The sequence below is a fragment of the Oncorhynchus masou genome, chromosome 29 (genome assembly GCF_036934945.1).
Source record: "Oncorhynchus masou masou isolate Uvic2021 chromosome 29, UVic_Omas_1.1, whole genome shotgun sequence".
Taxonomy (NCBI): domain Eukaryota; kingdom Metazoa; phylum Chordata; class Actinopteri; order Salmoniformes; family Salmonidae; genus Oncorhynchus; species Oncorhynchus masou.
Window position 1 is genome coordinate 16,919,408 of NC_088240.1, and position 24,823 is coordinate 16,944,230.

Sequence of the window (24,823 nt, forward strand, 5' to 3'; positions counted from 1 at the left end):
ATAGGGGCAATATCGAGTGTTGCCTGCGTCAGAGGCTCTCCCGCTCTCCCCCCAGCCTAGCTGTGTCACAGAGCCGCAGTCTCGTGATGCTTGTTTACTTCTGAAGTAGGAGGGCAGAGGCTGGGTACAGACTGGGAACAGTCACGCACCCTCCTCTCGCATGCGCCTCATCACGTTATACATCGCAGTTGATGCCAATTGCCGTTCGGAGCATGGATAATCCATTGTAGAATCTACTAGATCATGCATCATGCCGTGCTTTTAGAATTGTGCTATAACTTGTGTAAAAAATTAATAGGAATGCAAATAGACCTAATTCTTTATGTCATCAAGGCGTGTATTACATGCCTATTATAGCATTGTTATTTATTGACAGCACTAACTTATCATAATAAAATAACATTAAGTATAACAGGCGTACATTCACTCAAACTTCTATCAGTTTATCCACTCTGAAACCTGTGACGAATATAATTAAGCTTTCCCTCCATAATTCTTATTGCGCACTAACCAAACACAAGACATCATCAATGCTATACTGCGCACAAACCTAATAAATACAACAATACTTAACCCAAATAGCCACCAGGGTCTGTGATACGCCTCGTCATAAATCATTTGATAATAGGCTACATAGCCTGAGTTGCTCTGCAAGAAGAGGATACACGTACGCATGTAATATGCATACAGGCCTAGTAAATGCACCACTGGCTACAGAGATGATCGGGCGAATGGTGCATTCATATGCTAGTCGGAACTAGGAAACCCTGGCATTTCCGACTTGCTAACTGGTTGTACGCGGCACGAGTATAACGACAAAGAGTTATCAAATCGGACATTCCGACAAGCACATGAACAGCATCAACAGTTCCCAGATTGAGTCGCAAGAGGTCAGGAGTGTGTATGAGAGTGAGTGCATTGTTACAACAGTGTACATAGCCAGTAATATGACATTTTAAATACTTTTGTGAGTGTAATATGTACGTTTTTTAAATTGTTTATTTTCCTTGTTTATTTCCTATTTGTTTATTATCTATTTCACTTGCTTTGGCAATGTAAAAAATATGTTTCCCATGCCAATAAAGCCCATTGAATTGAATGTAATTGAGTGGGAGGGCTTTCTAACGTCTGACGGAGTCTTTTCACTATCATGCAGCCCTCTCCACCACCAATGAGCCCAATAAGTAGGCGGATTTGCAGGTACGCCCCGTCGGCTAGCAGCGACCCAGTGTCAGTGTGTGAATTTTTTTCCTCCCCTTCTCTTTTTTTGTAACCAAAGCTGGATGTGTAGAACGTCACATATTGTTTCCCTCTTCACTCCGGTCACTTTAGCGATATGGGTTATTTACTGTTAAACAGCTACAGACGCCGAACGCACAGCCGGCGCCTGGAGTGAAAGTGTCTCTGAGAGATACGGACTATACAGAGTTTCTCTCCAGCCTTCGATAAGTGAGGATATAACAACAGGTTAACGAAAGTGAGATTTGTTTTTTAAAGGACGATAGAATGGCGAGTCCTCCAAATACTGGGGGAGGACACTTGTTATCCAACGCGAACATTAGTAACACCAAGATTAAGAAATGTGGATACCTCAAGAAGCAGAAGCACGGACACAAGCGCTTCTTCGTTCTGAAGGAACCGGGCGAGGGCTTCCCTGCCCGGCTGGAGTACTACGAGAGCGAGAAGAAATGGAAAAACAAGTCAGCAGCAAAGAGGGTTATACCTCTTGACTGCTGCCTCAATATCAACAAGAGAGCTGACGCCAAACACAAACACCTTATCGCCCTCTATACCAAGGACGAATATTTTGCCGTGGCGGCAGATAATGAAAAAGAGCAGGAGAATTGGTACCGAGTCTTAACGGATTTAATGAGCGAGGGGAAAGTGTACTCCGACGGCTCCGCTTCCAATTCCGCTTCTTCGCTGGTGGGGTTTGATGAGGCGAACTACGGGATGATTACGCCGGTAACTGCCGCGTATAAGGAGGTATGGCAAGTGAACCTGAAATCCAAAGGGCTGGGGCAGAGCCGGAATCTGACCGGGGTGTACAGACTGTGTTTATCCAGCCGGACTATCAGCTTCGTAAAGCTCAACTCGGATGTCGCGTCCGTCAGTTTACAGCTGATGAACATTCGGAGATGCGGGCACTCAGAGAGCTTTTTCTTCATCGAGGTCGGACGGTCAGCAGCCACGGGACCAGGCGAGCTGTGGATGCAGGCTGACGACTCAGTGGTGGCGCAAAACATCCACGAGACTATATTGGAGGCCATGAAAGCCATGAAGGAGCTGTCAGAGTTTCGGCCGCGCAGCAAGAGCCAGTCTTCAGGCACTAACCCCATCTCCGTGCCGACCCGGCGGCACCTCAACAACCTTCCTCCAAGCCAGACCGGGCTCCAGCGGCGGTCGCGCACTGACAGCATGGCCACAACTTCCCCGGTTAGTAAATTTACCTCTTGCCGGATACGCACTGCCAGCGAGGGAGAAGGCACCATGGTGCGCCCCATATCTGTGAACGGGAGTCCCCTCAGCCCCGGTATCCAACCGAACCTATTAGGGAGATCAAACACCATTACAGCCCGGCCCTGCCGGACATTTGAATCCTCTTCCCTCCAGCACAGTAAGTCCATGTCCATGCCTCTGTCTCACTCTCCACCCACAGCCACCCCCAGCCCTGTTAGCCTGTCCTCCTGCTCGGAGAGCAGTGCTCCTTGCCCCTCCAGCTGCAGTGCCTCGGTCTCCCCCAGTGATGGGGGCTTCATCTCCTGTGATGATTATGGCTCCAGCCCTGCAGGCCTTCACCTCACCCTCCGCAGTAACACCCCAGAGTCCCTGAGGGAAGACACACCCCCTTCCCGGGAAGGCAGCATCCTGCACGGCTACATGGTGATGGAGAGACAGAACGGTTACCGCCGGTTACCAGAGCTGGACAAGGCATACCGGAAACGCACATACTCCCTCACCACCCCGCGCCAGCACAGGGCACCGCCCCAGGTCTCCTCTGCCTCATTGGACGAATACACGCTCATGAGGGCCACCTACACCAGTGGTTGCCAATCGGGTCGCAGCTCTCACATGGCTTCCCCAAAAGTGACCTATCCCGAGGACTATGGCGATGTCCAGATAGGCTCCAACGGTCATCTAGGCGACAGTGGCTACATGCCCATGACTCCAGGTGTGGCCCCTCAGACAGCGGGGGTCAAAGGTAATGCTTACATGCCCATGAGCCCCATGTGTGTGTCGGCCCCAAAGCAGATCATCAACCCCCGCTCTCACCCCTCTCCAGCTGGGATGGGTCCCCATTCAGATTCCCCTGGCAGTGTGTCTCTGGAGGACAGCGGCTACATGAGGATGTTCTGCGGGGCCAAGATGTCTGTGGACAGCTCAGATGAGAAACTCACCAATGGGGAGTACCTCAACATGTCCCCTGTGGACCCTCTGGTGTCCTTCACCCCCTCAGACTACTTCATCACAGACACTACCCCCCAGCCTCACCCTCACCACAGACAGCCTTACTCCATCAGTTCCCTGCCCCGCTCTCTCAAAGCCCAGCCCCAGAGGAACGGTGTCACAGACACAGACCAGTACGTGGTGATGAGTCTACAGAGGCAGAGGATAGAAGAGGAGTCCAACTACTGTCCCATCTCACCAGTCTCCATCGGTACGCCCCCCACCAACACCCTCTCCTCAGCCCACTCCATCCTCAGAGCCGGCAGGGTGACCCAGGAGGGGGGTCTGGTCCACAGGGGGAGGGTGAGTCGACCTACCCGGCTCGCCCTTGACTCTCTGAGGACACTGCCCTGTATGAGCGAACACCCTCTCCCCTCTGAGCCCAGGAGTCCCGGGGAGTACATCAACATAGACTTTGGCAACGCCACACGATACCCGCCTGTCTCTACCACGACTGAAAGCTCTGCTTCATCGCTGGGCTCGGTGGACGGGCCGGCGAGGAGTTCCCCGCCACTCTCCGAATACGTCAACATCAACATCAGCTCATGCTCTTCCAAACACAGGGATTCCCCTTCTTCAATAGGGCGCATGGAGCCGAGTCCTGTGCTCCTCGTGTGTCCCAGCCAGCCTCACAGAGAGAATCAGAGGGAGAGAGAGGAGGGGGAGGAGGAGAGAGTCGTAGTGGAATATCCTCTCCAAAAGCATGTGAGCCCTGTGTGCCCGGTTGGAGCTGTAAAAGACGACTACACTGAGATGACCTTCAGTCCTACCAACCCCTCTGTCTCTCTCCCTGCCTCTCTGTGCCCCTCTGACTCCACCACCCCCCTGCCTACCAGCCCCTCGTCCTGCATCCAGAGACTCACCCTGGGGGGAAAGGGCGTAGTGGTGGTCCCCCCTGCCCCTGTGGAGTCCTTCCTCCTGGGGAGTCCCTCCACCCCCCCCGTCAACCCAGACAGGGGGGCTAAGGTGATCCGGGCTGACCCCCAGGGTCGCAGGCGCCACAGCTCCGAGACCTTCTCCTCCACAACCACAGTAACGCCAGTGTCTCCATCGTTCGCCCACGATGCCAACAAGCGGCACAGCTCGGCGTCGGTGGAAAACGTGTCGCGGCTGGTCCGGAGCTCGGAGGGCTCAGACGAGGAGTATGGGAACAGCAACAGCCCCATGTGCCGGGAGACGTCGGCGGGCTACCAAAACGGACTCAACTACATTGCCTTAAACCTGATGGAAGGGAGCCTGGGGGGTTGCACCAATCTAGGGGGCTGTGAGGGACTGCTGAGGTTCAAGGCAGCATGTGGATGCAAGGGGGGCATGAACAGTTTCAACGCCAGCCCCTATGCCACCATGGGCTTCAAGGAGACTGCAACAGCAGTGAAAGGTGAGCCTCTGCCGATTATGTGTGTGCCTTTGCATGCTTATCATGAGCCCATTCATTCAGTCATGGCATAGAAATAGAATGAATAGAAAGGATGTCTCCATTTAAGTCAATGATGGCATAATGGCTGGACTAGACATTTTGAGTGTAGCCATGCCAGGAAGTAGAAGCAGGAATCTTACCCTTTAATGTGTGCTGTGATTTATTGAGTCAATTCAACTGACATTACGAAAAATACATTCCATTGCATGAGCCACATCAAACTGTTTAGTGTTTATGTTTGTTATTGCAAGTCCGTTTAAACAAATGTATTTGGTGTATACTGCTTATCGTGAAACTACTTACTATAACATAGATATGATTTATTTCTCTAAACATGATTTATTAAACATGGCATCTGAAATGATACGTGACGGTGCAAGTTGGAGCGCCATGAGAAGTGTAGCGTATTAGTCCTGCTATGCAGCTTATTCAGTGCAAATCAACTGTGATATTTGGAGTAGCCCGTCACACACATTCAGTACATCATTAAGGCCAAGGCTGCGGGAAATACGCCTGGTTTTATCATGCAAATGATTGAAATTGTTTGAATTCTCGATCAATGTGTGCGCTTGAGTCCCAGCCAGCGTTTTTTTGTGACGCAGTTATTCTTCTGGACCAGACTACGCTAGTGCAAATGTACAGAGACAGGAGAAAATATCCCAACGCGTTGCTTTCAATGATGCTAAAGATTTTTTTGCTCAGCATGCCAGAACAATCCATAAGGAATATATCGGCTAGCTGCTTTCTTCTTTATGTAACACCGTTATATGTGCTCCGAGGGGATTAGGATACGAGTCAGCAAATATAGTGGAAAGTAGGCTCAAACTGATTCTGTTCAAAATGATCACAGAAAATACATCGATTTAGGGGACAATTCACCTACCAAATCACACTTCAACCCCGTCCGTAACTATTGAGGTTGGGGAAACCAAAACATTACCTTTCACCTCGTTCCTGGCTTATGTCTACTGTAGTATCAGTAGCCTGCTATACAACAGTAAATAACACACTCCCCATATATTTGGTTTGGACATTGATGGTGAAATATACATTACTTGTAGGCCTATAAGCAGCGGTTACACAATGTTGCGATCTGCAATGCCCTGGTAAAGGGAGTGCTCTCTTTCTCCTTTCCTCATCTACTTTCTCTCTTCCTCTGTCTCCCTCTCTGGCTGTAAACAGAAGGGCTGGGTGTAGTCAGTGCACTGGGTTCCCCGGAAAAACAAGTGAGTCAGTTGTTTATCACTTGTCAGGTATTGGGTTTCATGTTAGGAATGTAGTGTTCAAAGGCTGCTGGGAGATGTACATTTTCACTTGTTTTTCTAACCTACTGGGGGGCTTGCAGATCACATTGTTGTTTTACCGTGAGGAACTTTACAAAACTGACTAACACACACACTGCACCTGCTCCCAAGGGGATTAAAAACCTCTGCACTGATTGGCCAAACATACTCAATCAAGGGTGTGTGTTAAGAAGTATTATGCTAGTGTATTTACTTATGTTTGTGTAATAAGGGATTTCATGTGTGTTTGAGCATGACTGGGGTTGCAACATTCTGGGAACTTTTAATACATTCCCTGGTTTTCTCTGAAATAGTGGTTGGAGTATTCCCAAAATCAGGAGGAATAAGCGCGAAAATCCGGAATCCTCCTACTAGGATTTCTGGAAAATGTTGCAACCCTAAGCATGTCTGCTGACTGAGTTGTTTTGTAGACATAGCAGTCGTTTCCACAAAGTTGAGCAGAAAGAAAGACCTGGCCCTAAGCTACGGAAGGAGAGGAGATGGGGGAGGAGGAATGGAGACAGAGGAGTGACATGTATTAGTTTGTTTTTCAAAATCAGGACAAAACAGACCACAGTGGGAGGGAGGTGGTAAGAACAGAGGAGGGGAGACAACAAAGCAAGAGAAAAGGAGCAGAGTTGATCCAGTACGAGTTGGCTGTGGCCGGTTATTGCTTGGTTATTTATGGCATTCCTGAAAAACAAATGATCAGCCGGAGAGAAAGAACAAAGTGTTTACCAAGAAATTATAGGCTTTTCCACATTCTTCCCTCAGCACCACAACGTGACTCGTAGTCAGCATTCCACATGCTCACATTCATTTGTGACTTGCTGGATTTGGAATGCAAATCATTTGAGGATGAATTGGCCTTTATATTTTGTGCGTGTGTGTGACAGCTGCTGTGTGTATCTATTTGTAGGTTACTCTGGCCTTGTGTTTGTAGGTTACTCTGGCCTTGTGTTTGTGGGTTACTCTGGCCTTGTGTTTGTGGGTTACTCTGGCCTTGTGTTTGTGGGTTACTCTGGCCTTGCGTTTTGGGTTTCTCTGGCCTTGCGTTCGTAGGTTACTCTGGCCTTGCGTTCGTAGGTTACTCTGGCCTTGTGTTTGTGGGTTACTCTGGCCTCGTGTTTGTGGATTACTCTGGCCTTGTGTTTGTGGGTTACTCTGGTCTTGTGTTTGTAGGTTACTCTGGCCTTGTGTTTGTAGGTTACTCTGGCCTTGTGTTTGTAGGTTACTCTGGCCTTGTGGTTGTAGGTTACTCTGGCCTTGTGGTTGTAGGGTACTCTGGCCTTGTTGCTGTAGGTTACTCTGGCCTTGTTTGTGGGTTACTTTGGCCTTGTGTTTGTGGGTTACTCTGGCCTTGTGGTTGTAGGTTACTCTGGCCTTGTGGTTGTAGGGTACTCTGGCCTTGTGTTTGTAGGTTACTCTGGCCTTGTGTTTGTAGGTTACTCTGGCCTTGTGTTTGTAGGTTACTCTGGCCTTGTGGTTGTAGGTTACTCTGGCCTTGTGGTTGTATGGTACTCTGGCCTTGTGTTTGTAGGTTACTCTGGCCTTGTGTTTGTAGGTTACACTGGCCTTGTGTTTGTGGGTTACTCTGGCCTTGTGTTTGTAGGTTACTCTGGCCTTGTGTTTGTAAGTTACTCTGGCCTTGTGTTCGTAGGTTACTCTGGCCTTGTGTTCGTGGGTTACTCTGGCCTTGTGTTTGTGGGTTACTCTGGCCTTGTGTTTGTAGGTTACTCTGGCCTTGTGTTTGTGGGTTACTCTGGTCTTGTGTTTGTGGGTTACTCTGGTCTTGTGTTTGTAGGTTACTCTGGTCTTGTGTTTGTAGGTTACTCTGGCCTTGTGTTTGTGGGTTACTCTGGCCTTGTGTTTGTAGGTTACTCTGGCCTTGTGTGTTTGGGTTACTCTGGCCTTGTGTTTGTAGGTTACTCTGGCCTTGTGTTTGTAGGTTACTCTGGCCTTGTGTTTGTAGTTTACTCTGGCCTTGTGTTTGTAGTTTACTCTGGCCTTGTGTTTGTAGGTTACTCTGGCCTTGTGTTTGTGGGTTACTTTGGCCTTGTGTTTGTGGGTTACTCTGGCCTTGTGTTTGTGGGTTACTCTGGCCTTGTGTTTGTAGGTTACTCTGGCCTTGTGTTTGTAGGTTACTCTGGCCTTGTGTTTGTGGTTTACACTGGCCTCGTGTTTGTAGGTTACTCTGGCCTTGTGTTTGTAGGTTACACTGGCCTTGTGTTTGTAGGTTACACTGGCCTTGTGTTTGTGGGTTACTCTGGCCTTGTTTGTAGGTTACTCTGGCCTTGTGTTTGTGGGTTACTCTGGCCTTGTGTTTGTAGGTTTCTCTGGCCTTGTGTTTGTAGGTTACTCTGGCCTTGTGTTTGTAAGTTACTCTGGCCTTGTGTTCGTAGGTTACTCTGGCCTTGTGTTCGTGGGTTACTCTGGCCTTGTGTTTGTAGTTTACTCTGGCCTTGTGTTTGTAGTTTACTCTGGCCTTGTGTTTGTAGGTTACTCTGGCCTTGTGTTTGTGGGTTACTTTGGCCTTGTGTTTGTGGGTTACTCTGGCCTTGTGTTTGTGGGTTACTCTGGCCTTGTGTTTGTAGGTTACTCTGGCCTTGTGTTTGTAGGTTACTCTGGCCTTGTGTTTGTGGTTTACACTGGCCTCGTGTTTGTAGGTTACTCTGGCCTTGTGTTTGTAGGTTACACTGGCCTTGTGTTTGTAGGTTACACTGGCCTTGTGTTTGTGGGTTACTCTGGCCTTGTTTGTAGGTTACTCTGGCCTTGTGTTTGTGGGTTACTCTGGCCTTGTGTTTGTAGGTTTCTCTGGCCTTGTGTTTGTAGGTTACTCTGGCCTTGTGTTTGTAAGTTACTCTGGCCTTGTGTTCGTAGGTTACTCTGGCCTTGTGTTCGTGGGTTACTCTGGCCTTGTGTTTGTGGGTTACTCTGGCCTTGTGTTTGTAGGTTACTCTGGCCTTGTGTTTGTGGGTTACTCTGGTCTTGTGTTTGTGGGTTACTCTGGTCTTGTGTTTGTAGGTTACTCTGGTCTTGTGTTTGTAGGTTACTCTGGCCTTGTGTTTGTGGGTTACTCTGGCCTTGTGTTTGTAGGTTACTCTGGCCTTGTGTGTTTGGGTTACTCTGGCCTTGTGTTTGTAGGTTACTCTGGCCTTGTGTTTGTAGGTTACTCTGGCCTTGTGTTTGTAGTTTACTCTGGCCTTGTGTTTGTAGTTTACTCTGGCCTTGTGTTTGTAGGTTACTCTGGCCTTGTGTTTGTGGGTTACTTTGGCCTTGTGTTTGTGGGTTACTCTGGCCTTGTGTTTGTAGGTTACTCTGGCCTTGTGTTTGTAGGTTACTCTGGCCTTGTGTTTGTGGTTTACACTGGCCTCGTGTTTGTAGGTTACTCTGGCCTTGTGTTTGTAGGTTACACTGGCCTTGTGTTTGTAGGTTACACTGGCCTTGTGTTTGTGGGTTACTCTGGCCTTGTTTGTAGGTTACTCTGGCCTTGTGTTTGTGGGTTACTCTGGCCTTGTGTTTGTAGGTTTCTCTGGCCTTGTGTTTGTAGGTTACTCTGGCCTTGTGTCTGTAGGTTACTCTGGCCTTGTGTTTGTAGGTTACACTGGCCTTGTGTTTGTAGGTTACACTGGCCTTGTGTTTGTAGGTTATTCTGGCCTTGTGTTTGTAGGTTACTCTGGCCTTGTGTTTGTAGTTTACTCTGGCCTTGTGTTTGTAGGTTACTCTGGCCTTGTGTTTGTGGGTTACTCTGGTCTTGTGTTTTTGTGAATTAGATATCAGCATTTGAGACTTATTAGTTTATTGGTTCATTGACTCATTGAGCTGATGGCCTGTCCAAAGCTAGTGTTTTTGGCATTGTTGTTGTTTTGGTTTGGGGGTAGGCATACACTCACTCAGATGGAAGAGGGAAGGAGGTGGGTCACTGAGTGTGTTGGGGGCTGTTTAAATTTCAAAGCATACCCCCATATGGCCCACTCCTGCACCTCACTCTGCCGCCCCGGGTCAGAAACGTAACCTTTGAACTGGCTCTGGATGTGTGAGGGCCCTTGGGAATAGCAGAGAGGAAGGGAACGCTACAAGCAAACACCAGTTATCTGCAAACAGAATAAGAAACATGTATTCACCTCTCCTACGCTCTCTAGTCTATCTCTGTGTCTGAAACTCTCTCTTTGTTTTTCTCTGACGCTCTTATCATTCCTCTCTCTCCTTTCTTCATGTTTTCCTCTTTTTTATGAGAGCTCTCTCTCTTTTGGGCTGTCAGGTGTTTGATAGAGACACTCATTCTCTCCCGGTTTTTATTTGGGAGCTCTGACCTCGTCCCCCCTTTTGTTTCCCTCTCTACCTCAGTGCGTGTGTGTGTTAGCAGATGGTGGGGGCCGGGGTCTTGCACCTGCCCCTCCCAGCAGTGCTCACTGGTTATCTGGCCCTTCAGAGGCAATGACTGAGCACCATCTGCGTGAGAGAGAGTGGCTGAAAACAAATCCAATTTTGATAAACTCCCATATCTATTGGGTGAAATACCACAGTGAGCAATCACTGCAGCAGGATTTGTGACCTGTTTCCACAAGAAAAGGGCAACCAGTGAAGAACAAACACCATTGTAAATACAACCCATATTTACATTTATTTATATTCCCTTTTGTACTTTAACTGTTTGCACATCATTACAACACTGTATATAGACATAATATGAGTTTTGAAAAGTCTTTATTCTTTTGGAACTTTTATAAGTGTAATGTTTATTTTCATTTTTTATTGTTTATTTCACTTTGTTTATTATCTATATCACTTGCTTTGGCAGTGTAAACATATGCTTCCCATGCCAATAAAGTCCCTTGAATTGAAATTTTATTGAGACCAAATATCACTCTAACCCTCACTTTCGCTCTTTCACTTACTCACTTTTTGCCCTTTCTCTATCTCTCTGTCCCTCCCTCTCTCTCTTTATTTCTCTCACTTTTTCTGGCATTAGTTTCTGTTTACTGTAAGTCATGTGATTAAGTCTCCTAGTCAGTTGGTCTCTGCCCTCCTTTCTCTCTCCGCCCAGAGAGCCCTCTGTCTGTAGCTCCTAATTCCAGCTGAGGGCCTCTGGTTGGCTTTAATAAAATGCCATAGACGTTTGTTTAACAACTAATGAAACAATTAGTAAATTAGATAGCTAAATAGCCCCATTACAGGAATTCATTGAATTGCCTCCTGTTTTATGGACTTCTTTGAGAAGAATAATTGCTTTCGAGAATTTTAACTGAATTTGTTTACCGAAATGAACTTCACTGAAGTGGTGTGATTTTAGAGGATAGCATAGCTGTGCTGAAAAAGGCTGATTGACTTGTCAGCTGCTGTGTGTGGTTAATTATAGATCTATCCAATAATAATACCTAGATGTAGTGACGTACTTCTAATAACGTTTGCCTTCACCTGTCCTCACTACCCTGCCCTCTCTCTGTCTTTATATATATATAATATATATCCCATTTAGCAGACGCTTTTGTCCAAAGCGACTTACAAGTCGGCTGGGGCCACTACTTTTACATATGGGTGGTCCCAGCGGGAATCGAACCCACGACGCTTGGCGTTGCAAGCGCCATGCTCTACCGACTGAGCCACACAGCCCCTCTCTCACTTCACCCCCTCCCTCCCTCGCCTTCTCTGTGTGATACCCATAAACTAGGACGGGATGTTCCATGGTTAGATGAACTCTGTTAACGTTCCCTCCATTTAGCTGGGAGTTAAGGAGTATTACACTCTGTTCAGGATTAGACATTGTTGAGTATTTTGTTTTGTTTCGAGTTAGATTTAGTGGAAGGGAGGGCACACACACACAGGTTTCCCAAACACTGAGGTGAGTTGCAGTTAGGATCACTTAAGCCTCATTGAGCTCATGTTCTCCTGACTTCCCGGGAACAGACTTCACTCCCTCCTCAACCATTCCTTCTTATCGCTCTCCATTTTTCTTTGGTTCACTCTCTTTTCTTCCCTCTTCCTCTCTGAAATTCAGAAATAAATGTTAACATGTTGTTTGTTAACAGAACCCTGTGCCCCAACAAAAAAAACTGTTAGTCTGAATTATGCTACTGCTAGGAGAACCACAGACCTGTTGTCTAAGATATGCTACTGCTAGGAGAACCACAGACCTGTTGTCTAAGATATGCTACTGCTAGGAGAACCACAGACCTGTTGTCTAAGATATGCTACTGCTAGGAGAACCACAGACCTGTTATCTAAGATATGCTACTGCTAGGAGAACCACAGACCTGTTGTCTAAGATATGCTACTGCTAGGAGAACCACAGACCTGTTGTCTGAGATATGCTACTGCTAGGAGAACCACAGACCTGTTGTCTAAGATATGCTACTGCTAGGAGAACCACAGACCTGTTGTCTGAGATATGCTACTGCTAGGAGAACCACAGACCTGTTGTCTAAGATATGCTACTGCTAGGAGAACCACAGACCTGTTGTCTAAGATATGCTACTGCTAGGAGAACCACAGACCTGTTGTCTGAGATATGCTACTGCTAGGAGAACCACAGACCTGTTATCTAAGATATGCTACTGCTAGGAGAACCACAGACCTGTTGTCTAAGATATGCTACTGTTAGGATAACTACAGACCTGTTGTCTGAGATATGATACTGCTAGGATAACTACAGACCTGTTGTCTGAGATATGATACTGCTAGGATAACTACAGACCTGTTGTCTGAGATATGCTACTGCTAGGATAACTACAGATCTGTTGTCTGAGATATGCTACTGCTAGGAGAATTACAGATGTGTTGTCTGAGATATGATTCTGCTAGGAGAATGACAGACCTGTTGTCTGAGATATGATACTGCTAGGAGAATTACAGACCTGTTGTCTGAGATATGATACTGCTAGGATAATTACAGGCCTGTTGTCTGAGATATGCTACTGCTAGGATAACTACAGACCTGTTGTCTGAGATATGCTACTGCTAGGAGAATTACAGATGTGTTGTCTGAGATATGATTCTGCTAGGAGAATGACAGACCTGTTGTCTGAGATATGATACTGCTAGGAGAACCACAGACCTGTTGTCTGAGATATGATACTGCTAGGAGAACCACAGACCTGTTGTCTGAGATATGCTACTGCTAGGAGAACCACAGACCTGTTGTCTGAGATATGATACTGCTAGGAGAACCACAGACCTGTTGTCTAAGATATGCTACTGCTAGGAGAACCACAGACCTGTTGTCTGAGATATGATACTGCTAGGAGAACCACAGACCTGTTGTCTGAGATATGATACTGCTAGGAGAATTACACACCTGTTGTCTGAGATATGATACTGCTAGGAGAATTACACACCTGTTGTCTGAGATATGATACTGCTAGGAGAATTACAGACCTGTTGTCTGAGATATGCTGCTGCTAGGAGAATTACAGACCTGTTGTCTGAGATATGCTGCTGCTAGGGGAATTACAGACCTGTTGTCTGAGATATGCTACTGCTACGATAACTACAGACCTGTTGTCTGAGATTTGATACTGCTAGGAGAATTACAGACCTGTTGTCTGAGATATGCTACTGCTAGGAGATTTACAGACTTATTTTCTGAGATATGCTACTGCTAGGAGAATTACAGACCTTTTGTCTGAGATATGATACTGCTAGGAGAATTACAGACCTGTTGTCTGAGATATGCTACTGCTCGGAGAACCATAGACCTGTTGTCTGAGATATGCTACTGCTAGGAGAATTACATACCTTTTGTCTGAGATATGATACTGCTAGGAGAATTACAGACCTATTGTCTGAGATATGCTACTGCTAGGAGAACCACAGACCTGTTGTCTGAGATTTGATACTACTAGGAGAACCACAGACCTGTTGTCTGAGATATGAACTTCATACTTCGTACTTTAAACTACAGTAGCATGTCTTCTCCTTTGTTAATGCCTGTGGAGTGTGTGAGTGTGATGTAGAGTGTTCCTGGCCTGAGAACAGCAGGTCTATGTATAGCCAGTGAGAAATAAATAAATAATGTGGAGAGCAGTGTGGTTGGGGGAAGGGGCACCTTCCAGGAAGGGGTAGAGGGGTGTGTGGTGGCGTGCCTATAAGGGGGATGGGTAGGCGGTAACGGGTTTGTTTATCCCTCCTTCTACCCCCTCGCTCTCTCCCTCTGTGATCAGCGTGTGTGAAATTAGCTGTATTAGAGAAGGTAGTCTCTCAGCTGACACACACTGCACTGAGAAGTGCTGGTTGAGTCTCCACTCATAAAAGGGGATTGTGATGGCTTGGCAGGACTGTGTGATTGGTAACCAGGGGTGTGTGTTTAGAAACCTCGGTTGTGTGTGTGAGATGATTAAGCTCTGATTCTCGGCAACTCTCCCTCATCCCCACTCCCTCACACCCCTGTGTCTGCAACCAACTGGTCTGGACTGGCCCTGCTGGGGCACACACAGACACACACAGACACACACAGAGACACACAGAGACACAAAGACACACACACACACACAGACACACAGACACACAGACACACATATACATTCCCATGTCAGGTTGACTTTGTTACTCTGGTTGTCCAACCCTCTCTCTGAATGGAGTGACTGGACTGGCCCTGCTGGGACACACACACACACACACACGCATACATATACATTCCCATGTCAGGTTGACTTTGTTACTCTGGTTGTCCAACCCTCTCCCTGAATGGAGTGACTGGACTGGCCCTGCTGGGACACACACACACACACGCATACATATACATTCCCATGTCAGGTTGACTTTGTTACTCTGGTTGTCCAACCCTCTCCCTGAATGGAGTGACTGGACCCTGGGTGTAATTGGCCCTGTGAAATTCAAACTACTTCTGTGAACTCTGCCGCCACATACACCACACCAGGTGAGAAGATATTTTATCAGGTGTGGTGTTATGGTGAGGTTGGACAGCCATGAGGTGTGGCGTTATTGTGAGGTTGGACAGCCATGAGGTGTGGTGTTATGGTGAGGTTGGACAGCCATGAGGTGTGGTGTTATGGTGAGGTTGGACAGCCATGAGGTGTGGCGTTATTGTGAGGTTGGACAGCCATGAGATTTGGTGTTATGTTGAGGTTGGACAGCCATGAGGTGTTGGGTTATGGTGAGGTTGGACAGCCATGAGGTGTGGTGTTATGGTGAGGTTGGTCAGCCATGAGGTGTGGCGTTATGGTGAGGTTGGTCAGCCATGAGGTGTGGTGTTATGGTGAGGTTGGACAGCCATGAGGTGTGGTGTTATGGTGAGGTTGGACAGCCATGAGGTGTGGTGTTATGGTGAGGTTGGACAGCCATGAGGTGTGGTGTTATGGTGAGGTTGGACAGCCATGAGGTGTGGTGTTATTGTGAGGTTGGACAGCCTTGAGGTGTTGGGTTATGGTGAGGTTGGACAGCCATGAGGTGTGGCGTTATGGTGAGGTTGGACAGCCATGAGGTGTGGCGTTATGGTGAGGTTGGACAGCCATGAGGTGTGGCGTTATAGTGAGGTTGGTCAGCCATGAGGTGTGGCGTTATGGTGAGTTTGGTCAGCCATGAGGTGTGGTTTTATGGTGAGGTTGGTCAGCCATGAGGTGTGGTTCCCATGAACAGGCTAGGTCCTGGTTCCTGGTTGTATATCTGACAGAGCATGGCACAGGGTGACACAGTGTCTGTGGAAGTGGGTCAGCCCCTCTAATGTGATTAGCAGGATAATAGAGACTCTAATCAGCCTCCTGTGAGTGTGAGTAGTGCAAGGTGAATCACTCCTCTATTTACTAGAATACTATGTACTGCACCTCCTCTGTGACTGTGGAGTGACAGAGGCATTTAGCAGTTTTGGGTATAGATAGTAGTTATCCCATTCCTCTCTTTCTCCTAGGAGGTGGGTTCTCCTAGTAGGTGGGTATAGGGGGTTCTCCTAGTAGGTGGGTATAGGGGGTTCTCCTAGTAGGTGGGTATAGGGGGTTCTCCTAGTAGGTGGGTATAGGGGGTTCTCCTAGTAGGTGGGTATAGGGGTTCTCCTAGTAGGTGGGTATAGGGGTTCTCCTAGTAGGTGGGTATAGGGGTTCTCCTAGTAGGTGGGTATAGTGGGTTCTCCTAGTAGGTGGGTATAGGGGGTTCTCCTAGTAGGTGGGTATAGGGGTTCTCCTAGTAGGTGGGTATAGGGGGTTCTCCTAGTAGGTGGGTATAGGGGTTCTCCTAGTAGGTGGGTATAGGGGTTCTCCTAGTAGGTGGGCATAGGGGTTCTCCTAGTAGGTGGGTATAGGGGTTCTCCTAGTAGGTGGGTATAGGGGGTTCTTCTAGTCGGTGGGTATAGGGGGTTCTCCTAGTAGGTGGGTATAGTGGGTTCTCCTAGTAGGTGGGTATAGTGGGTTCTCCTAGTAGGTGGGTATAGGGGGTTCTCCTAGTAGGTGGGTATAGGGGGTTCTCCTAGTAGGTGGGTATAGGGGGTTCTCCTAGTAGGTGGGTATAGGGGTTCTCCTAGTAGGTGGGTATAGGGGGTTCTCCTAGTAGGTGGGTATAGGGGTTCTCCTAGTAGGTGGGTATAGGGGTTCTCCTAGTAGGTGGGTATAGGGGTTCTCCTAGTAGGTGGGTATAGGGGTTCTCCTAGTAGGTGGGTATAGGGGTTCTCCTAGTGGGTGGGTATAGGGGTTCTCCTAGTAGGTGGGTATAGGGGTTCTCCTAGTAGGTGGGTATAGGGGTTCTCCTAGTAGGTGGGTATAGGGGTTCTCCTAGTAGGTGGGTATAGGGGTTCTCCTAGTAGGTGGGTATAGGGGGTTCTCCTAGTAGGTGGGTATGGGGGTTCTCCTAGTAGGTGGGTATAGGGGTTCTCCTAGTAGGTGGGTATAGGGGTTCTCCTAGTAGATGGGTATAGGGGTTCTCCTAGTAGGTGGGTATAGGGGGTTCTCCTAGTAGGTGGGTATAGGGGTTCTCCTAGTAGGTGGGTATAGGGGTTCTCCTAGTAGGTGGGTATAGGGGTTCTCCTAGTAGGTGGGTATAGGGGTTCTCCTAGTAGGTGGGTATAGGGGTTCTCCTAGTAGGTGGGTATAGGGGGTTCTCCTAGTAGGTGGGTATAGGGGGTTCTCCTAGTAGGTGGGTATAGGGGGTTCTCCTAGTAGGTGGGTATAGGGGGTTCTCCTAGTAGGTGGGTATAGGGGGTTCTCCTAGTAGGTGGGTATCGAGGATCAGTATTCTGGGAAAGTATCATTATTATAGTGTTTTGGTCTGGCGTTTTGTTTCAAGTTCTGATGTTATGTCATTTCTGTGTGTGTGTGTGTGTGTGTGTTTCCTAACACTGCGGGTTCTGAATCAGGTTTGTTTAAGAGAGTGGCCAGCTCTGTGAAAAAACCTCTTGTTCTCTGCTTGAAAAAGACAGTGTTGTAAAGTACATAAGTAAAACGTTGAAGTACAACTTAAGTAGTTTTTTGGGGTATCTGTACCTTACTGTTTATATTTTTGACAACTTTTACTTCACTTTATTCCTAAAGAAAATAATGTACCCTGACACTGACACTCAAAAGTACTCATTACATTTGAACGTTCCTGCTCATTCCTTCTGCCTCTGATTTGGCAGACTCATTCAACACAAATGATTCATTTGTAAGCTGTGTCTGTGTTGGAGTGCAGCCCTGACTATCCGTAAATGAAAAAAAAACAAGGAAATGGTGCCTTCTGGTTTGCTTAATTTAAGTAATTTAAAATGATTTATACTTTTACTTTTGATACTTAAGCATATTTTAGAAATTACATTAACTTTTCATACTGAAGTATATTTAAAAATTTACTCAATTAGTATTTTACTGGGTGACTTTCACTTGAGCCATTTTCTGTTAAGATATCTTTACTTTTACTGAAGTATGACAATTGGGTACTTTTTCCACCACTGGAAAAAGAAAGAAAGAAAGAGAGAGAGAGGGAGAAGAGAGGTAGTGAGAGGCATGGAGGGGAAGTGCAGTGTGCTGTTGCTTCCACGCCAGCACTGCATGCAAATCACACAGAGAGAGAGACAGAGAGAGAGAGAGAGAGAGAGAGAGAGAGAGAGAGAGAGAGAGAGAGAGAGAGAGAGAGAGAGAGAGAGAGAGAGAGAGAGAGAGAGAGAGAGAGAGAGAGAGAGAGAGAGAGAGAGAGAGAGAGAGAGAGAGAGAGAGAGAGAGAGAGAGAGAGAGAGAGAGAGAGAGAGAGAGAGAGAGAGAGAGAGAGAGAGAGAGAGAGAGAGAGAGAGAGAGAGAGAGAGAGAGAGAGAGAGAGAGAGAGAGAGAGAGAGAGAGACTACTCACAGTGTTTACACAAGGCCAGAAAAACACTCTGTGTGTTTGTTTATAGGTGCTTGTTTGTTAACCTGGTCTGTTTTTTTCTGTGTTTTATGTTTCTCTTAGAGTGCTGTATGCTTAGGTGTGTTTTTATTTTCTGTGCTTCTGTATGTTTTTCAACGTGTTTGTCGTCATTGGAGACTGTACTCTTGTCAGCTGAATAGTGCTAAACTTTGCTCTGTTTCCCCTCTGCCACTTGATTGTCTCCCAGCTGACGAGCACACTCACGCACACACACTCACGCACACACACTCACGCACACACACTCACGCACACACACTCACGCACACACACTCACGCACACACACTGTACGTACACATACTGTACGCACACACACTCACGCACACATACTGTACGCACACACACTCACGCACACATACTGTACGCACACATACTCACACACACATACTCACGCACACATACTGTACGTACACATCGTTTTCAATGGAAGAGATAACAAGAGCCTAGTGGGACAAAAAAAAGGAATGCATTTTTAAGTCTGTTTGTGGGATTTGCTTGTAGATAATATGGCAACCTAATTAACCAAACCACACTCCTCTCTGTTTCTCTTTCCCTCCATTCAGACTGAAATCTGATGGGACCCCCCCCCTCCTATACCCCCTGTTCTCCTGTCTCTCTCTCTCTCTCTGTCTCTGTCTGTCTCTCAAGGCTGTGAACGATGGATAACGCTGTAGCCTAGTGACGAGGTCGCCACGCCAACAGCTGGACCATGTGCTGCAGTAGACAAACTTTAACCTCCACCATCCCCTCCCCTAGGGGTCAACAGGGCCGCCGTCGCCACGACAATGTGGACACTTGACCCCCCCTCCTCCAAGTCTCCTATCTTCACTCCCCCCTCTCGGCACCCAGACATTGAGGGGCCGTCGCTGCTGCTATCTAGACAAAAAAAAGAATGTTTCTTCAAAGATTATCTATGTACATTCAAAGTTACATCTGCAAAATGATATTATTATTGTTATTATTATTATTATTCCACTGGTTATCGTTTGGCTTTGGCTGACAGGGCCAGTTAACCTCACCTTGAACCAAACCTCAAGATATGCGAAACACACGTTATACATACTTACACATGTTTATTTATTTATATGTGTGCACTTAGTGGTGCATGTGTGTGTGTGGATGTGTACACTGAATTTGTACTGAAGAGAGGTGGCATTTTACGAATATATTCAACAACGTAGTGAGTTAGCAGTTGCTTAAAACCCCTACCTCAGAGCAAACCAGGTTAGTACTTATTTACACACCAGAAATATATATCGAGATATATTTATTTATTTTCAGAGGTGAATGTTTTTATGAACACCAATCCAAAGCCTTACTACTCTCCTGTCCACAGTTTCTGATGGACGTTTAGTTTGGACCTATAAACAACGCAGAAAATCAAAGACTTAAATCCATTGCCATGGAGACGGAATGCTTGTCTGAGCAGCCGGAGGTGAAGAAATGTCTGTCTGACCACTTTCCCTCTGCAATCAAAGATTATTGAGATTATTACAGTACGTTCACATATAGTTACTATATATTAATATGCCATAGTAATATATTATCATTGCATACAAAGCTTACGAGAAGAAGCTGTTCGGCATTATTCAACACGCAAGTAAAAGCCAGGAGAATGGGATCCAGAAGGAGTTTTCTAGAGTAGGACACACATCATCATCATCATCATCACACACATCCGCATGTCCCAGTTTCACCTGGGCTGGTGGTCTGTTGTTAATGCCTAGAACACCATCATTGAGACAAAGCCTTTATATACTTTAACAGATGACCTAGTTCACTCACAATGACCCACCTGTGACACGTTATTCTCACCTGATGCCTCAGCATGGCGCCTGTGGTTAGCTGTGATAGGCTATTTGGCACAGAGGTGTGCTGTGATTGGGCTGGTGGGCAGACTCACGACTGGTTTTCAGAGAGGTTTTGACATGCCTGAAGCCATGGCTGCTGCTTTGGGCTGTGAGACAGTAAGGAAGGAGGAGACACACCAGAGCTGACGCTGCACGGTCTTGCACTTACAAACTGCCTAGATTGTAAACACAAGACACTTGAATGTAGTCTATTCCATGTTCTCCTCTTGGGGAATGTAACCACCTTGACAACGAGAAGAACCACAACAATAATATCTACGACAACTGCTACAACATGCAGAATAAGACAAAAGAAACAGGCAAAAACGTAATGAACTAAAAACGGAGTAAGGACGAAGAGTGTCGCTTACTTTGTCAGTTCATTGGTACTCAACGTTCGCCTATATACTGTAAAAATGTACAAATACAGAGAATAGAATTGAGCGCAAGCTGAACCTTTTGTTTGAGAGAAATTTTAAGTTAAAGATGATAAATTATGTTTGTACTGTTTATGTGTTTGGAGTGAATTCCCGGAAACAATGAAAGCACTAATTATTAAGTTATATACAAGCAGCAATGTTTGGCCTGGATTTGAAAATGATTATTCCAGGATGGTCTTGTGAAATGATTGCCTCTACAAGGACATTTTCTAATGCTGTAATTCCGAGAAATACTTTGAGAACAAATGATTCATTAATACTTGACATACACGTTTATTCTTGCTACTTAGGTACATTTCACGAATGGCACATGCAATATTTACATTTTTAAGAAATTTGTTTATAGAGAGGTACCAACTGTATAATAATATGTTAATAATGTTTGTTAAACCTTAAAATATATTATTTTTTTGCTCTTTGTAATTTTTTTCTGCCAATTGATATAATGGAAAGTGTTCTGTTTGTTTTTGCTAATAGAGCGTATTGCTGATTTGAGCAGTGTTTTTTTTAGCGTTCCTGTTGGGTTTTTATTTAGCGTCTAAACATTACGATGATATGACGACCTAGCTTAACTTGCTGTGTCTTCCATTGTAAATACTTCATATCTTATGACTTATTGGGATGCTACTAAGAGATGATCATTTAAACCTAGTGTAGTTGCCATGGCTTTAGACTGTATTGATTCTTTATAGACACTTGCAATAAAGAATAACATTGTTTAAGAAAGCTAATGACTCTGTCTCCTCTCTTTTTTCCACAAACAAGTGTGGAGTTTTTTTTTTGGGGGGGGGGGATCTCTTATCTGAATAGAAGAAAGACGGAGCATCATCGGTCTCCACAAACACCAGATGTCTCAATTCATTTTTCATTAAATCAAATAAAAACCTCTCTCTCTTTTGTGTCTTAGCCACGCATGTGCATCTGTTCCCTCTCTACTAGTATCCCTCAATGAGTATTGTACTATGACTTCTGCCCATTGAACAACACCCCAGTGGCAAGCCAAAATAATTCTTTAAGTATCTTCTAGCATTAGCACTGCTATGGTTTGCCCCCCCCCAACCCCCTACAATAGTAATTAGACTAGCCTGTCATGAGCGACAGAACAGAGAAGGAATAAATACAAGCAGTTATGGGATTATGTTTCTGTGCCCTCAGCCATATGCTGTCAGATTATTCCTTCTCACAGCCATGCTAATTGAAACGGTAATTAAGGTTGGAAAAGGTTGTATAATTGTAACAGTCTGGTTGGGATATTAGTTTGTGTGTGTGTGTTTTTGGGGGCATGGTGTGTGTGTATGGGGGGAGGGGTTGTAATTATGTGTGTATACAGTAGTTGCCAAAAGTTTTGAGAGTGACGCAGTCTGCTGCTTCAGTGTCTCTAGATAATTTTTGACAATTTTATTTTATTGTCAATATTTTATTGACAATTACATGAAGTTGATTCAAAGAGTCAATATTTGCAGTGTTGACCCTTCTTTTTCAAGACCTCTGCAATCCGCCCTGGCATGCTGTCGATTAACTTCTGGGCCACATCCTGACTGATGGCAACCCATTCTTGCATAATCAATGCTTGGAGTTTGTCAGAATTTGTGGGTTTTTGTTTGTCCACCCGCCTCTTGAGGATTGACCACAAGTTCTCAATAGGATTAAGGTCTGGGGAGTTTCCTGGCCATGGACACAAAATATCGATGTTTTGTTCCCCGAGCCACTTAGTTGTCACTTTTGCCTTATGGCAAGGTGCTCCATCATGCTGGAAAAGGCATTGTTCATCACCAAACTGTTCCTGGATGGTTGGGAGAAGTTGCTCTCGGAGGATGTATTGGTACCATTCTTTATTCATGGCTGTGTTCTTAGGCAAAATTGTGAGTGAGCCCACCTCCCTTGGCTGAGAAGCAACCCCACACATGAATGGTCTCAGGATGCTTTACTGTTGTCATGACACAGGACTGATGGTAGAGCTCACCTTGTCTTTATAGGACAAGCTTTTTTCCGGATGCCCCAAACAATCGGAAAGGGGATTCATCAGAGAAAATGACTTTACCCCAGTCCTCAGCAGTCCAATCCCTGTACCTTTTGCAGAATATCAGTCTGTCCCTGGTGTTTTTCCTGGAGAGAAGTGGCTTCTTTGCTGCCCTTCTTGACATCAAGCCATCCTCCAAAAGTCTTCACCTCACTGTGCATGCAGATGCATTCACACCTGCCTGCTGCCATTCCTGAGCAAGCTCTGTACTGGTGGTGCCCTGATCCTGCAGTTGTATCAACTTTAGGAGATGGTCCTGGCGCTTGCTGGATTTTCTTAGGCGCCCTGAAGCCTTCATCACAACAATTGAACCGCTCTTCTTGAAGTTCTTTATGATCGATAAATGGTTGATTTAGGTGCAATCTTACTGGCAGCAATATCCTTGCCTGTGAAGCCCTTTTTGTGCAAAGCAATGATGATGGCACGTGTTTCCTTGCCGGTAACCATGGTTGACAGAGGAAGAACAATGATTCCAAGCACCACCCTCCTTTTGTAGCTTCCAGTCTGTTATTTGAACTCAATCAGCATGACAGAGTGATCTCCAGCCTTGTCCTCGTCAACACTCACACCTGTGTTAATGAGAGAATCACTGACAAGATGTCAGCTGGTCCTTTTGTGGCAGGGCTGTTATGCAGTGGAAATGTTTTTTGGGGATTCAGTTCATTTGCATGGCAAAGAGGGACTTCGCGATTAATTGCAATTCATCTGATCACTCTTCATAACATTCTGGAGTATATGCAAATTGCCTTCATACAAACTGAGGCAGCAGACTTTGTGAAAATGTATATTTGTGTAATTCTCAAAACCTTTGGCCACGACTGTATGTTTGTGAAGGGGTTTTGGCAGATTGCTTTTGTGTGCATATGCACTTAGTGTACAAAATATTAAGAACACCTTCCTAACATTGAGTTGCACCCTTGCTCTTTTAACCTCAGAACAGCCTGAATTTGTTGGGGCATGGAATCTACAAGGTGTCTAAAGTGTTCCACAGGGATACTGCCCCATGATGACTCCAATGCTTCTCCACACTTGTGTCAAGTTGGCTGGATGTCTTTTGGGTGGTGGACCGTTCTTGATACACACGGGAAACTGTTGAGCGTGAAAAACTCAGCAGCGTTGCAGTTCTTGACACAAAACGGAGCGCCTGGCACCTACTACCATACCCCGTTCAAAGGCACTCAAATATTTTGTCTTGCCCATTCACCCTCTGAATGGTACACAAACCAAATCCATGTCTCAGTCATTTCAAGGCTTCAAAATCCTTCTTTAAGCTGCCTTTTCCTCATCTACACTGATTGAAGTGGATTTAACAAGTGACATCAATAAGAGATCATAGCTTTCATCTGGATTCACCTGGTCAGTCTAAGTCATGGAAAAAGCAGGTGTCTGTAATGTTTTGTATACCCAGTGTAGTATCAAATAAAATTGGTGAAATTAAAATGCTTACTTATGAGCACTTCCCAACAATGCAGAGGGAAAGAAAATGGAGAAATAATCAGAAAGTTAAACATGTAATAAATATATAATAGATACATAATGAGTAACAATAACTTGGCTATATACACAGGGTACCAGTACTGAGTCCATGTGCAGGGGTACGTGGTAATTGAGATACACTACCGGTCAAAAGTTTTAGAAAGCCTACTCATTCAAGGGGTTTTGTTTATTTTTACTATTTTATACATTGTAGAGTAGTAGTGAAGACATCAAAACTATGAAATAACACATATGGAATCATGTAGTAACCAAAAAAGTGTTAAACAAATCAAAACACTGTATATTTTATATTTGAGATTCTTCAAAAAGCCACCCTTTGCCTTGATGACAGCTTTGCACACTATTGGCATTCTCTCAACCAGCTTCATGAGGCAATCACCTGGAATGCATTTCAATTAACAGGTGCGCCTTGTTAAAGTTACTATTTGGAATTTCTTTCCTTATTAATGCGTTTGAGTCAATCAGTTGTGTTGTGACAAGGTAGAAGGGTTTATACCTTTTTGGTAAAAGAACCAGTCCATATTATGGCAAGAACCTCTCAAACAAGCAAAGAG

The 24,823-nt window shown here is 45.7% G+C and overlaps 1 protein-coding gene across 1 annotated transcript; it reads left to right on the forward strand.

Annotated features, from left to right (window-relative positions):
- The first annotated feature begins 1,247 nt into the window (after positions 1-1,247).
- LOC135519090 (insulin receptor substrate 2-like) lies at positions 1,248-21,483 on the forward strand. The gene is made up of 2 exons (XM_064944149.1): positions 1,248-4,825; positions 19,026-21,483. Exons 1-2 carry the CDS (start codon positions 1,507-1,509, stop codon positions 19,028-19,030), a joined length of 3,324 nt encoding a protein of 1,107 aa, XP_064800221.1. The 5' UTR covers positions 1,248-1,506; the 3' UTR covers positions 19,031-21,483.
- Positions 21,484-24,823: the final 3,340 nt, after the last annotated feature.

Coding starts and splice junctions, on each gene's coding strand:
- LOC135519090 (XM_064944149.1), top strand. CDS start 1,507: ATGGCGAGTCCTCCAAATACTGGGGGAGGACACTTGTTATCCAACGCG.